The following is a 15,923-nucleotide window of genomic DNA, read 5'->3' on the forward strand; positions in this document are numbered from 1 at the left end:
GACCTCCGCCCGAATATCAATCTTTGAAGCCCACAAGCTGGTTCATTGTTTCAAACTGCACCGGTTCACAACACGTGGAGGGGAAATTTTCACCATCGCGGGGGGCTGAACTGGTGGAGCGGATCACCCCCCCCCCCCGTCCCCCCGCTGAAAGAACCGGCCCGATTTTAATTTCTGCTCCGTCAGTTTACCGCCCAAGCAGTGAAGGTGAAATTACCCCCTACGTCTCTGACCCCAAGCTTCTACAGGTGTGTGAAAGACATCAGACAGTGTTTGCCAAACACTAACATGAATGTGGGCGAATGGATCCATGTATTCGGGTAAAAGGGGATAACCCCCATCCACAGAGACAGGATCCCTGTACCATGGAGTCGAAGAGGGGTGCACCCCCGACAGCAGTGGGACACACTGAAGCGAGGTGCGGCCCAGGCAAAGGCTTTATGGGGAAAGGCCACTGTGTCAGGCTATTTCACCTTGTATTGTACATCATGTCCGAGAAAATATATACTGTGTTGAATTGTAAAAATGGAATCGTCGTGTGCACAATCTTTATTGATTATTTTGAATTGTAACTGTCATATTTACATTGAACTGTGTGCATCCTTAAATTTTATGAAATAAACTATATTTTGAAATACAAAAAAAAGTTCCAGTCTCGCCGTCTCTGTTGTTATTGGACAGTGAAGAGAGTAAACACTGCCAGACTGTAAAGATGCGGGGAGTAATACAAAGAGCATCTATTGGGACTGTCGAGGAGCAAAGGGGCTTTGGTGTCAAGGTACACCAAACAATAAAAGTCCATTACTTTTACTGGCGAAGTTTGGAAATCTAGTGCACATGTATCAAAAACAACATTGAAGATCCCAATTTCGAGGCTGTCATATCCCAAGGAATAGAAAGATATGCTGTTAGGGTTAGATGAAGAAGGGTGACAGGAGGCTCATGCAGAGCATAAACACCGGCCTTATGTACATTCACTTGGCACCAAGTGAGAAATAGGAGAATTTTCTTAATGGTGAGAAACTAGGGACTGTAGAGGAGCAAAGGGGTTTAGGTGCCCAGGTACAGCAATCACAAAAAGCGAGTGCACATGTACCAAAATAATTTTAAATTTCGAGGCTGTCGTATCCCAAGGTACCACTGTCAGGTACTTCGCCAATTCTCTGGAAATTGCTGATACAATCAGGCCCCACAGCCTCCCTCGCTGGTCCATTCCATACATCTGCATTTAAAAAAGGTACATTCAAGCATTCTGCTCATCCTATGCCCCAGGTAGATAAGACTAATAGTGGCGGGAGGACCCAGACCATCAGCCTTATGTGAGTTTAGACATTTCTGTTTTAAATTCAGATTATTGTATTTGCAGTTTTTTTTCCCTTTTTGGTACATTTCTAATTTTATTTCATTCTTGCACATTTTGCATTTTAAACAAATTCTCCAAACCCTGTGCGCAGTGAGTGCTGAATCCGGGCCCTTTGATTGACAGCTCTCTCCTCCCCCCGACTCCTGGGCTGACACCTTCCACCACGTGACACTCTGAAGCGTCACTCACCTTTGCGCGCTGACGTCACGAGGCGTATCTGCCGCTCGGGCCAGTGGGATGCCGCACATGCGCTGCGCGTTTCTTGTGACGCGTTCCCTCAGCAACAGGCCGGCGCCGGGAAGATGACGGCGGGCGGGCGGTGCTGTGGGCGGGGGCGAGGCCGACAGAGGGAGGGCCCGCACCCGGGAGTGGCCTGAGAGGGGAGGGTGGGGTGACGGGGGAAGTTACTCGGGGCCTCCTGCGGGCCTCCTGAATCTCCACTCTGGCAGCGCCCGGTGTCGAGCTGGGCTCGGGGGGGAGTCACTCTCCCGCCTCCCCGTCAAACGGGCCGTGGGTCGGAGCCCGAAAGTGAGCGAGAATCAAACAGCACAGAGAGAGGCCGCTCGGCCCATCGCGCCTGTGCCGGCTCTGTGAAAGAGGCCGCTCGGCCCATCGCACCTGTGCCGGCCCTGTGAAAGAGCGATCCCATTAGTCCCACTCCCCCCTGCTCTTTCCCCACAGTCCCGCAAATTTCCCCCCTTCAAGGATTGACCCGATTCCCTTTTGAAAGTTATTATTGAATCTGCTCCCACCGCCCTTTCAGGCAGTGAATTCCAGATCAGAACAACTCGCTGCCTAAAAACATTCTCCTCATCTCCCTCTGGCTCTTTTCCCAATTCCCTTCAATCTGTGTCCTCTGGTTACCGACCCTCCCGCCAGTGACAACAGTTTCTCCCCATCGACTCCATCAAAACCCCTCCTCATTTTCAACCCCTCTATTAAATCTCCCCTTAACCGTCTCTGCTCCAAGGAGAACAATCCCAGTTTCTCCAGTCTATCCCGGTAACTGAAGTCCCTCATCCCCGGGACCATTCGAGTAAATCTCCACTGAACCTTCTCTGCTCCGAAAAGAGTAATCCCAGCTTCTCTATTCTCTCCACATAATTATTATTATTTATTAAGTGGGTTGTGCTGGGTATCTGGAAGCTGTAATTCGGTGAGTAGAAAGCAGTGGGAGGATAAGTCTGCAGATTGATTTTGGGAGATGGTGAAGACGGTGATCGTGGATTCAGACAAGGGAGGGAGGTGGTCTTTGAGACCGTCCGTGCTCTGTTGTAAGATCTCACTGTGTGTCTTGTTCCAGCCGTTCCCATTTGTACCTGTGACCTGACTGGCGGAGTCTGAGACCTCAACTGCTGCTGTGACCCTGACTGTTCCCCCGCGGACATCAATGTCTTCCCCACCTGTCTGCCGGGCAGTGAACCGTAAGTTTCTGTTCATGTGTTACTACATTGGCACCCGGTCCGACAAAGCTTCGATTTTAAGACCCTCGACCTCGTTTTCAAATCCCTCCATGGTCCTCGCCCTCTCCATATCTCTGTAACCTCCTCCAACCGATTTAATCTCCACCGACAACCCCATGTCACTCCAACCTATCATGGAATCGAACCCACCCATTTATCTCCTCCCACACACCATCGACACTCTGCGCACAGTCAGTGCTGGGACACTCAATCCTGTTAGACACACAGTCAGTGCTGGGACACTCAATCCTGTTAGACACACAGTCAGTGCTGGGACACTCCGTCCTGTTATACACACAGTCAGTGCTGGGACACTCAGTCCTGTTATACACACAGTCAGTGCTGGGACACTCAGTTCTGTTACACACAGAGTCAGTGCTGGGACACTCAGTCCTGTGAATACACACAGTCAGTGCTGGGACACTCAATCCTGTTATACACAGTCATTGCTGGGAAAGTCAGTCCTTTTACACACACAGTCAGTGCTGGGACACTCAGTCCTGTTATACATACAGTCAGTGCTGGGACATTCAGTCCTGTTATACACACATTCAGTGCTGGGACATTCAGTCCTGTTATACGCACAGTCAGTGCTGGGACAATCAATCCTGTTATACACACATTCAGTGCTGGGACACCCTGTCCTGCTATCAACACAGTCAGTGCTGGGACACTCAGTTCTGTTATACACACAGTCAGTGCTGGGACACTCAGTCCTGTTTTCACACAGTCAGTGCTGGGACACTCAGTCCTGTAATACACAGAGTCAGTGCTGGGACACTCAGTCCTGTTATACACACAGTCAGTGCTGGGACACTCAGTTCTGTTATACACACAGTCAGTGCTGGGACAGTCAGTCCTTTTTCAACACAGTCAGTGCTGGGACACTCAGTCCTGTTATACACAGAGTCAGTGCTGGGACACTCAGTCCTGTTACACACACTCAGTGCTGGGACACTCAGTTCTGTTATACACACAGTCAGTGCTGGGACAGTCAGTCCTTTTTCAATACAGTCAGTGCTGGGACACTCAGTCCTGTTATACACAGAGTCAGTGCTGGGACACTCAGTCCTGTTATACACACAGTCAGTGCTGGGACACTCAGTTCTGTTATACACACAGTCAGTGCTGGGACAGTCAGTCCTTTTTCAATACATTCAGTGCTGGGACACTCAGTTCTGTTATACATGCAGTCAGTGCTGGGACACTCAGTCCTGTTATACACATTCAGTGCTGGGACACTCAGTCCTGTTATACACACAGTCAGTGCTGGGACACTCAGTCCTGTTCTTCACACATTCAGTGCTGGGACACTCAGTCCTGTTAAACATACAGTCAGTGCTGGGACACTCAATCCTGATCTACACACAGTCAGTGCTGGGACACTCAGTCCTGTGATACACACAGTCAGTGCTGGGACATATTGGATATATTGACCTTGGAGGGGGTACAGTGCAAATTCACCAGAATGACACTGGGGCTTGAAGGGTTCAATTATAAGGACCGGTTGCATAAACTTGGTTTGCATTCCCTTGAGTTTAGAAGGTTGAGGGGTGATCTGATCCAGATATTTAAAATTATAAAGGGATTCGATAGGGTCGAAATAGAAACTATTTTCTCTCGTCGGTGAATCCAGAACAAGAGGACATAAACTTAAATTTAGAGCTCGGGTGTCTTGGATTGAAATCAGGAAACTCTTTCCCACACAAGGGTAGTGGAAATCTGCTCAGCCTGATTGAAGTGGACCGTGTGATATAATAGAATTTTCTGTCCTGTCAGAGTTGGACATTTGTCGATCCATCTTTTAAAATGGTGGAGGAACACAGTTCTAAGATGGATTCCACTCACTTCATCATGAGTCCTCAAACTGCTTCTCTTATCATCAAGATATCAAGGACTGGACACACTGTGTTTGAAAGAAAGCTGATTAATTTGACACTTGTACAGAATATTAATAATCCCTTTAACTGGGCTGGAGTTTAACATCAGAAACAAACCCCAACTGTCAGAATGAACATGGTTCAGTCCTGGATGTGATTAACATCAGCAATAACAGCAGAATCCATCCCCTGCAGTCACATGTGAACTCGCTGGTGACTCAGCAGGTGGGAAGACTGAGTGAATCCCATCCCACACACGGAGCAGGTGATCGGCCTCTCCCCAGTGTGAATACGTTCATGTCTCAGCAGATCCCAAGTTCTTTTAAAGCTCTTCTCACAGTTAGAACATTTAAAGGGTCTCTTATCAGTGTGAACAAGTTGGTGTTCAATGAGGCCGGATGAACAAGTGAATTCCTTCCCACACACGGAGCAGGTGAATGGCCTCTCCCCAGTGTGAACTCGCTGGTGTGTCAGCAGGGTGGATGATTGAGTGAATCTCTTCCCACATATGAAGCAGGTGAACGGCCTCTGCCCTGTGTGAACTCGCTGGTGTGTAAGCAGGGTGGATGACTGAGCGAATCCCTTCCCACATATGAAGCAGGTGAATGGCCTCTCACCAGTGTGAACTTGCTGATGTCTCAGCAGGTGGGATGATCGAGTGAAACTCTTCCCACACACGGAGCAGGTGAACAGCCTCTCCCCAGTGTGGACTCGCTGGTGTGTCAGTAGGCTGGATGACCGAGTGAATCCCTTCCCACACACGGAGCAGGTGAACGGCCTCTCCCCAGTGTGAGTGCGTTGGTGTGTCAGCAGATCACTTTTTCTTTTAAAGCTTTTCTCACAGACAGAGCATTTAAAAAGTCTCTTATCAGTGTGAACAAGCTGATGTTCAATGAGGTGGGAAGATTGAGTGAATCCGCTCCCACACACGGAGCAGGTGAACGGCCTCTCCCCAGTGTGAATTCGCTGGTGTGTCAGCAGGTTGGATGACTGAGTGAATCCCTTCCCGCACTTAGTGCAGGTGAACGGCGTCTCCCCAGTGTGAGTGCGTTGGTGTGTCAGCAGATCACTTTTTCTTTTAAAGCTCTTCTCACAGACAGAACATTTAAAAAGTCTCTTATCAGTGTGAACAAGTTGATGTTCAGTGAGGTGGGATGACTGAGTGAATCCGCTCCCACACACGGAGCAGGTGAACGGCCTCTCTCCAGTGTGTCTGCGTCGATGTGTTTCCAGCCGGGATGAGTAACTGAATCCCCTCCCACAGTCCCCACATTTCGACGGTTTCTCCATGGTGCGGGTGTCCTTCTTCAGGCTGTGTAACTGGTGAAAGCTCTTCCCACAGTCAGTGCACTGGAACACTCTCAATCGGGTGTGTGTGTCTCGCTGCTATTCCAGTCACAGTGATGTTTGAAATCTTTTCCACAGATAGAACAGATCAACATTTCTCCTATATTTTAAGGCCGATAATCTTCAGGTGCTGGTGAATGGAGTCAGATCTTGACGTGATGTTTGGTTTGAGTTTCTCGTCTGCAAATCCGCCCCTTGTAATACCCTGTAAAAGGAGATAACAAAAGTCCTCACTGTGAATACAGGATAGAAATTCAGAACAGGCAATTCCAGTTCCTGTGGAACATTCTTCCCGCTCATTCCCCCAGACTGTAAATCCCCGTCCCACACAATCACCCTCCTCCCTCTGCTGGAACCCAAACCCATCGCACCACCTCCAACATTTTTCCTTCTATTTAAGTTTTCTCTCTCTCCTGAAGATCCCGACTGTGACTGGGTTCAGTTCTGCACTCAGTGGTTCCCCTCCCTCTCCTCCCCTGAAGGTGCTGACTCTGACTGGGTTCAGTTCTACACTCACTGGTTCCCCTCCCTCTCCTCCCCTGAAGTTGCTGACTCTGGTTGGATTCAGTTCCACACTCACTGATTCCCCTCTCCTCTCCTGAATATGTTGACTCTGGCTGTGTGTATATGCTCTGCCCCTCATTTCCACACAATGTCCCTCCCTATAGCTGCCTGTATGCCGTCCATCTGTGATATCTCCCAATTTTGGCAAAAGACTCTCCCTGACCAGTCACCATTTCTCCTTCACTTAAAGATTTTCCTTGACCTATCACAATTTCTCCTTCATTTTCAGACGCTCCCTGATCAAACACAATTTCTCCTACATTTATAGACGCTCCCTGACCCTTCAGCATTTCTCCTTCATTTGCAAACTCTCCCTGACCCGTCAGCATGTCCCTTCATTAATAGACACTCCCTGACCCATCACTTTTTGTCCTTCAGATGTCGACACTCCCTGACCTGTCAACAATTCTCCTGCATTTACAGACACTCCCTGACCAGTCACCATTTCGCCTTCATTTACAGACACTCCCGCACCAGTCACCGTTCCTCCTTCATTTACAGACACCCCCTGACCAGTCACCATTTCTCCTTCATTTGCAGACACCCCCTGACCAGTCACCATTTCTCCTTCATTTACAGACACCCCCTGACCAGTCACCATTTCGCCTTCATTTACAGACACTCCCGCACCAGTCACCGTTCCTCCTTCATTTACAGACACCCCCTGACCAGTCACCATTCCTCCTTCATTTACAGACACCCCCTGACCAATCACCATTCCTCCTTCATTTACAGACACCCCCTGACCAATCACCATTCCTCCTTCATTCACAGAAACCCCCTGACCAGTCACCATTTCGCCTTCATTTTCAGACATTCCCTGATCAAACACAATTTCTCCTACGTTTATAGACGCTTCCTGACCCTTCAGCATTTCTCCTTCATTTACAAACTCTCCCTGACCCGTCAGCATGTCCCTTCATTAATAGACACTCCCTGACCCATCACTGTTTCTCCTTCAGATATCGACACGACCTGACCTGTCAACAATTCTCCTGCATTTACAGACACTCCCGGACCAATCACCATTCCTCCTTCATTTACAGACACTCCCGGACCAGTCACCATTCCCCCTTCATTTACAGACACCCTCTGACAAGTCACCATTTCTCCATCATTTACAGACTCTGCCTCATCTGTCACCATTTCTCCCTCCTTTATGGACACTCCGTCACCCGTCACCATTTCGCCTTCATTTTTAGACACTCCCTGACCTGTCACCATGTCTTCTCCCATTTATAATACTCCCTTACCAGAAACCATTTCACCTTCATTTTCGACAATCCCTGACCTGTCACCATTTCTCTTTCATTTATAGATATTCCCTGACCCTTCACCGTTTTTCCTTCATGTATAGACACTCCCTTACCAGACAACATGTTTCCTTCATTTACAGACACTCACTAACCAAACAATTTTTCCTGGCACTTTACATGATTGTGGGGTTTATTCTGTATCTGTCAGTCTCTGATCCTGTACAAGAGTTTGGTGTTTATTCTGTATTTTTCACTCTCTGGTACTGTGTGTGAGTGTGGGGTTTATTCTGTGCCTGTCTGTCTCTGGTACTGTGTGTGAGTGTAGGTTTTATTCTGTATCTGTCTGTCTCTGGTACTGTGTGTGAGTGTAGCTTTTATTCTGTGTCTGTCTCTGGTACTGTGTGTGAGTGTGGTGTTTATTCTCTATCTGTCTATCTCCGATACTGTAGATGTGTTTGGTGTTTATTTTGTATTTATCTGTCTCTGGTACAGTATATGAGGTTGGGCTTTATTCTGTATCTGTCAGTCTCTGGTATTGTGTGTGAGTATAAGATTCATTCTGTATAAGTCAGTCTCTGATACTGTACATGAGTGTGAGGTTTATTCTGTATCTGTCAGTCTCTGGAACTGTGTGTCAGTGTGGGGTTTATTCTGTAATTGTGTGTCTCTGATACTGTAGATGTGTTTGGGGTTTATTCTGTATCTGTCTGTCTCCGATACTGTGAATCCCAAATTCACACATTCCGTATCTGTCAGTCTCTGGTACTGTATATGAGTGTGGGGTTTATTCTGTATCTGTCAGTCTCTGGTGCTGCATATGAGTGTGGGGTTTATTCTGTATCTGTCAGTCTCTGGTGTTGTGTGTGTGTGGGATTCATTCTGTGCCTATCAGTCTCTCGTACTGTATATGAGTGTGGGGTTTATTCTGTATCTGTCAGTCTCTTGAGCTGCAAATGAGTGGGGGGTATATACTGTATCTGTCAGTCTCTGGTACTGGAAATGAGTGTGGGGTTTATTCAGTGTATGTCAGTCTCTGGTACCTTGTGTGAATTTGGGATTCATTCTGTATCTGTCAGTCTCTGGTACTGTGTGTGAATTTGGGATTCATTCTGTATCTGTCTGTCTCTGGTACTGCAAATGAGTGTGGGGTTTATTCTTTATTCGTCTGTTTCTGGTACTGTATATGAATGTGAGGATTATTCTGTATCTTTCAGTGTCTGGTACTGTGTGTGAGTGTGGGATTCATTCTGTGCCTGTCAGTCTGTGGTACTGTACGTGTGTGGGGTTTATTCTGTATCTGTCTGTAACGGGTACTGTATGCGAGTGGCAGGTTTATTCTGCTTCTGTCTGTCTCTGGTGCTGTATATGAGTGTGCGGTTTATTCTGTATTTTTCAGTCTCTGATACTGTATATAAGTGTGGGGTTTATTCTGTACCTGTCTGTATCTGGTACTGCACATGAGTATGGGGTTTATTCTGTATCTGTCTGCCTTTGGTACTGTGTGTGAGTGTGGGATTCATTCTGTTTCTGTCTGTCTCTGGTACTGTGTCTTAGTGTGGGATTCATTCTGTTTCTGTCTGTCTCTGGTGCTGCATGTGAATGTGGGCTTTATTCTGTATCTGTCAGTCTCTGATACTGTATATGAGTTTAGGATACATTCTGTATCTGTCAGTCTCAGCCAATTTATCTCAGTCTGGGTTTTATTCTATAATTCAGTCTCTGAGACAATGTGCAAGTCTGGATTCATTCTGTGTTCTTATTTCAGTTTATATTATTGTATTTGAAACTATATCTTTAATACTTTAAAGTATATGCCGTTTTTTATCAAGTGTTTAATTTGTAAATATTGATACACTTTTGGATTTTCTTTAATCAAACAATGTTTGTGAGTGTATTACATCTTCATCTCTGAACTCTGTTGTGAATGATAATGTACCTTTCAATCTCTCCATGGTGAAATTATTTAACTGGTATATAATGTGTAGCTCAGTCTATAATAATGGAATTAATTCTGTATCTCAGTCTGACACTGAGATTTTTGGACTGGAATGTAATATATAGCTCAGCCTGCACTAATAGAATTGATAATGTATCTATCAGTCTGTTACTGTATGAGATTTTTGGACTGGTGTGTAACATGTAGCTCAGTACATGCTAATGGAATTGATGTTGTATCTTTGAGTCTGATATGGTCTGACAGTGTTGGACTGCTATATAATGTTTGGCTCAGTCTGCACTAATGGAATTGATACATTATCTTTCAATCTGACACGAAGATTTTTGGACTGGCATGTTGTGTGTAACTCAGTCTGCAGTGATTTGACTTAGAGATTCATTCTGTATTTGTTTGACTGTGGTACTTTGTGATTCATTCTGATTCTGTCAGCCTGTGGTACTGTGTGTGAGTGTGGGATTCATTCTATATATGTCAGCCCCTTGTACTGTATCTGAATGAGATTCATTCTGTTCCTGTCAGTCTCTGGCACCATGTGTGAATTTGGGATTAATTCCATATCTGTCAGTCTCTGGTGCTGCATGTGAGTGAGACATTCATTCCATTTCCATCAATCTCTGATACTGTATATGAGTGATATATATACTGTATCTGTCAGTCTGTGCTACTGTATGTTAGTGTGGGATTCATTTTGTATCTGTCAGTCAGTGGTACATTGTATGAGTGAGGGATTCATTCTTTATGTCAGTCTCTGGCACTGGATCTGAGTATGAGATTCATTCTTTATCTGTATCTAATTTGTATCTCATTTCACAGCATGGCATTCAAACCTGTATCTTTAATACATAAATGTATAAATAATTTTTCCCAGTGTTTAAGTGGTAAGTAATTATATACGTTAAAATGTGATGCTGTAGGTTATAATCAGAGAATCACTGCACTTTTTGGCTACGATTAAATCTGCATCAATGTGAACACAATTGTGATACAGTGTATCTTCCAAACTGACATGGTGACATGTTGAACTTATATACAATGTGTTGCTCAGTCTGCATAAATGGAATACTGTATATTTCAGTCTGAATCTGCATTGGTCTTTTGTATTGGTAATTAATATGTAGCTCAGTCTGCACTAATGGAATTGGTACTGTATCTTTCAATCTGACACTGAGATTTGTGGACTGGTCCCTAATTTGTAACTCAGCCTGCACTAATGTAGGTGACTGAGAGATTCATTTTGTATCTCTCAGTCCGTGATACTGTGTGGGATTCATTGTGTATCTTGTCAGTAGTGTGTTTGAGTTTGCGATTCATTTGATATATACAGTCTCTGATGCTGTGTGAGTGTGGGATTCATACTTTATCTGCCAGTCTCTGGTACATTATGAGAGTTTGGGATACATTCTCTGTCAACATTGGTACCATAAGAGTGTGAGATTTATTCTGCATCTGTCTATAATTATTGTCTCAGATTACATTATGGTGTTCAATACTGCAGCTTTAATATCTTCATGTTTAAATAGTTTTTTTCATTTAATTGGTAAATATGGATATACTTTAGGATTTGGTGCTGGAGGTTTTTAATCAGATAATTTGTGTGCTTTTTGGACTACTATTAAATCAATATCTTTGTGTACTATTGTGAATGATAACATATATTTCAAACTGATATAGTGATTTTGGAATTGGTATATAATGTGCAGCTCAGTCTGTACTATTGTAATCGATACTGTGCCTTTCAGTCTAATATTGTATGAGATTTTTGGACTGGTATGTAATGTGTATCTCAGTGTGCACTAATAGAATTGATACTGTGTATTTACATCTCATACTATGTGTATTATAAACTGGTTTCTCATTTGTTTTTCAGGTTCGACTGTCACAACATTTCTCAGTCTGATACTCTACATGAGTTTTGGACATGTCTGCAGTTTGTACCTCATGATACATTAATCGAATGGATACTGCATGTATTAAACTCACATTTGTGAGTTGTGGGGTGGTATTCAATTGGAATCTCAGGGTACATTATTGGGGTTCATTCTGTCCCTTTCAATCGGGTACCATGTGTGATTTCTATCTGGTATTTAATGTTGCCCAATTGTGAGATTGACACAGTGCCTTTCAATCTGAGAGTGTGATTTTGACTGGGATTTTTGTATTTCCCTGTCAGCGGAACTGAGTTTGGGAGAAATGGAACAGTATCTACTTCACCTGCTCTGTTTGATGGTTGGATTGAAAATGTGTCTCTGGGTCTTGGGATCAGTGTGGTACTGACTACTTCTGCTATCTGAGACTGTGGAACTGATGACCTGTCTGTGACTCCGTGCTCTGTGTGTGTGATAATGTACTTACTGTGTGTGAGAAGGAGCTGGCTGCACTGTTTCTTTTGCCTCGGGTGGAGGAAACATCACATTTATTCTGGATCCTTCAAGGATTTGCCTGTGGAAAGAAAATTATCTCTTATTACTCAGGAACAGGTGAGGTAGAAAATACAAAAGTGATCAGTTTAATATCTCTGTTAATGATCATTTTGAATATCCACAAATGAAAACCAGTGATACAAACAGTGTCAATGTCTGACTCCACTGCAGTACTGCAGCACTCAGCTTCTGCACACCCGGTGTGTTGGACGATTTTATAACAATTTAGTGACATCCAGACACAACACAACCCCTGCACTGATCCGTGAATTGGACTACCCGATGGGGCAGGGACCTTTGTACAGGTCAGTTTTCTCAACTCCTCTCCCATGGGACTAGCCGTTCACCCCAAACCAAACAACCGCTGTTTAAAATGTGTCCTTCACACTTCTCACCTGATGCCTGCTATAGATACTGCTTGTATAACTCCCCACATCCTGACTGTTCACTGTCCAGTAACAGGGTGAGACTGGAACTAAACCAGGAACATTCACTACTGATTTGGGGAGAGAAAGCAGCAATGATTTTAAATAGCAGGTTCTTCCCATTCTGTCTCCCTTACCCTGGACACACCCTGTACACACACAGCCCGAGAATGACCTCTCCCTTCCCCCGCTCACTCCATGTTCCAGGACCAGTTCCTGATCCACTCCGCCTCTTACAAACAGCCCCCGGACTCCCCCTGACCTTCCCCCGGACTCAATGCCGATCTCTGAGCCCATCTGCGGACACGGTCCCGAAGCGATGAGCTGCTGTAACGAGGCTGCTCTTTGCTCCCTTCCCCCGGGGGCCGTGATCTCTCCATTCCCGGCTGTTTTAAACCATCTTCTTCCGCTCACTGAGGGAATGGCGCCCACAGGCCGAGCTGGGGGAGGGGAGCGCGCATGCGCTCTTCCGTTCACCGACGACCAGCGCTGGGGGCGGGGCTGAGTCACGCATGCGCAGATATCTGGTTTAATTCCCAATACAAAAATCGATGGAAACTTTCCCCAATTGGAATTTTTCAGAGTCTGAGCAAAGGAAGTGGGTCTGGGGGAAAGGTCAGAGGGAATGGGGTCCACAGGCAGTGCAGGAACAGGCACCAGAATGGAAAACAGATCGGATTCCACCAGTGCCTAACGCTGGAAATCAGACTGACTTTACAATCTCTAACTATTAAACGAGATGTTTCCATCCCTGCTGTTTCTCTCGGTATCTTTTGATGGAAAAGAGTCTTTCAGAGATAAAGTGGGCGGCTGTGAAATTAGCCAATTGGTTCTGTTCATTCTTGGTCCCGTTACTGATAAAGAAACTTGTGACTCCGTATCTGGAGGCCGGATTCCTCCAACCAATCCTGGAGAATTGTAAACAATTTTACAACACCAAGTTATAGTCCAGCAATTTTATTTTAAATTCACAAGCTTTCGGAGGCTTCCTCCTTCGTCAGGTGAACGATGTGAAAATGAAATCCTCGAAATGAGAGGATTTCATCCTGGAGAAACATGGGAGGAAAGTGGGAGTCGGTGTATTTGCTGGGACCGTGTCGGATTAATATCTGACTGCTACAGTCCCAGTTTATTTCAATCGGAGTGAAACTCTCGGTCACTGAGAGAAATACAGAAGGGCCCTGAGCTGCAAAATTGCAGAGGGTACAACATGCAAGAGAGGGTTAAATGCGTGACACTGTCCCTGAGAGTGGGATTAATAATGTGTCTGTCTCAGAAATAATATCAGTGAGAGATGAGACTGCATCTTCTGTCACTCCAGCTTGGAATGGCAATTGGAATGGAGTATTTTCCAATTTGTTACTGGGTGAAAACGTGACATTGCAGGTCAGTTTTTCTCTCTCTTTTGTGCAACATATGAAGGTGGAATACTGCTGCTGAGCGTGATACAGAGACACTGATGGGAAGCGTCTGGCTGATACTCTGCCTGTCTGTATCTCTCCAGCGCTGTACACGAAGGTGGGATACTGTTTGCTGAGTGTGAAACGGACACACTGAGAAGAAGTGTGAGAATGATACTTTGTCTGTGTGCCTGTCTCTGTCTGTCTCTTTATCTGTCCGTGTGTATTTCTCTATCTCTAGCGCTGTACATGAGAGCGGGATAGTGTCATTGAGCGTAATATGAACACCCTGTTGGAAGGTAAAGACTGATTCTGTGTCTGTGAACAGACCTCCGGTGCTGTTGGTGAGACGGTCACTGGCCCTTCTATTATGTATGAGCCGGTCTGACGGTGCATTTATCAGTCTCCAGTCGAGTAAGGAAAGGTGGAGAGAAACAGCCTGTAACTGTCTGACACTGGACTGCCTATGAATGTTGAATTTATTCAGTAACTGGCCGTCTCTGGGTGTTTAGAATGGGACGGATGGGACACCAGTTACTATTGTCTGTCAGTCAGTTTTGGAGGAGGGAGACAAAGACAGACAGGCTGGAGGAGCCCAGAGCGGATTATTTGTATTATCGCCTCAACCAAACATATTTCTGTGTGCAGACAATGTAATAATGTAAAACCAGATATGGATAATCACAACCACAGCTGTGATTGACTCCTGTCCCTGAAACTGGGGACCAGACATTGTGATGAGCGCCGGCCTCAGAGTGTTTAACATTTACTGAGCTGGGAAACTACAACTAACCCCCGAGAATCTGCAGCACAGGCCGAGCGGGGAGGAAAGCCTGTCCCGGGAATTGTCAATCTGGCGAACAGTTTGTCCTGTGAATGTGAAGATGTGAACATTGTGTCAGAGAGAGTGTGTTAAAGGGGCGGGCGGGTTAGATTAATGTCACTGTGTTTGTGTGGCCGGTCTCATCGCCGGATTTCCAAGTCTATTTTGAGTAAAATAAAAAAAATCCCTGTCAAAGGAACGTCCTCCTCCCCTGCCGAGCTCCGAAGTGGAAATTTAAGGTAAAGTTTGAATTCAATTCAAGATTTCAGCCGAAAAACGGAGATCATGTCAGCGATCGGGTGAGAGAGCGCGATCAGTGCAGCAATGAAACGGGTTTAAATCGAAACTGGTGCTTTTAATTCGGGTGAAAGTTTTTCGACAGCAAACATACCGGTGTTAGAGATAGGAAGGGGCTAGTCTGGGACTCTGGAGTGCCCGATTTGAATTGGAATCGGGGAGTTTAAGAGGAGAGAGAAACACAGAGAGGCTGGAGGGGCCGGGAGCTGACAGCAGGATGTCTCCGCCCCGTCCGCTCTGTGCCTTTAAGTTGCTCTGTGCCGCCGCCTCTCGTTTCATTTCTGACCCAGCTCTGACTGTCAGAGAGATTTTCCACAGAGTCCTGGACATGACAGACACTGCAGCCGCCGAAACGGCACCTCCTGCCGCCGCCACCGCTCCACCCAAGGCTCCCAAGAAGAAGAAGGCGGTTCCCAGACCCAAGTCCACCGGCCCCCCGTTGGGCGAACAGATCCTCAAGATTGTGGGGGATTGCAAGGATCGCAAGGGGATATCCCTGGCCGCGATAAAGAAGGTTCTGGCGACCAAAGGCCTGGATGTGGAGAAGCTCCGGTCCCAGATCAAATTAAGTATCAAGAGAAATGTGGAAAAAGGCTCCCTGGTGCAGATCAAGGGCACGGGCGCCTCGGGCTCCTTCAGAGTCGCTAAGAAGGAAACCCAGGCAAAAGTGGTAAAGAAGGTGAAGAAACAAGTGACCAAGAAATCTCCCGGAAAGAAACCAGCGGCCA

The 15,923-nt window shown here is 45.9% G+C and overlaps 1 protein-coding gene across 4 annotated transcripts; it reads right to left on the reverse strand.

The window, feature by feature from the left end:
- Positions 1–4,737: 4,737 nt before the first annotated feature.
- On the reverse strand, positions 4,738–13,141 carry LOC137316800 (zinc finger protein 229-like). 4 transcript variants are annotated; one of them, XM_067980648.1, is made up of 3 exons: positions 12,938–13,141; positions 12,183–12,269; positions 4,738–6,258 (listed from the first exon to the last, which is right to left on the reverse strand). In XM_067980648.1, exon 3 carries the CDS (start codon positions 5,994–5,996, stop codon positions 4,902–4,904), a length of 1,095 nt encoding a protein of 364 aa, XP_067836749.1. In that variant the 5' UTR covers positions 5,997–6,258; positions 12,183–12,269; positions 12,938–13,141; the 3' UTR covers positions 4,738–4,901. The 4 variants fall into 4 exon arrangements, with proteins under 4 accessions (XP_067836749.1, XP_067836747.1, XP_067836750.1 ...); XM_067980646.1 differs by having other exon boundaries at positions 12,871–12,952; XM_067980649.1 differs by lacking the exon at positions 12,938–13,141 and adding an exon at positions 12,813–12,883.
- Between the last annotated feature and the right edge of the window lie 2,782 nt (positions 13,142–15,923).

The sequence above is a fragment of the Heptranchias perlo genome, unplaced genomic scaffold (genome assembly GCF_035084215.1).
Source record: "Heptranchias perlo isolate sHepPer1 unplaced genomic scaffold, sHepPer1.hap1 HAP1_SCAFFOLD_60, whole genome shotgun sequence".
Taxonomy (NCBI): domain Eukaryota; kingdom Metazoa; phylum Chordata; class Chondrichthyes; order Hexanchiformes; family Hexanchidae; genus Heptranchias; species Heptranchias perlo.

Excerpts from the sequence above, each read along its gene's own strand:
- LOC137316800 (XM_067980648.1), bottom strand. The coding sequence starts at position 5,996 with ATGGAGAAACCGTCGAAATGTGGGGACTGTGGGAGGGGATTCAGTTAC.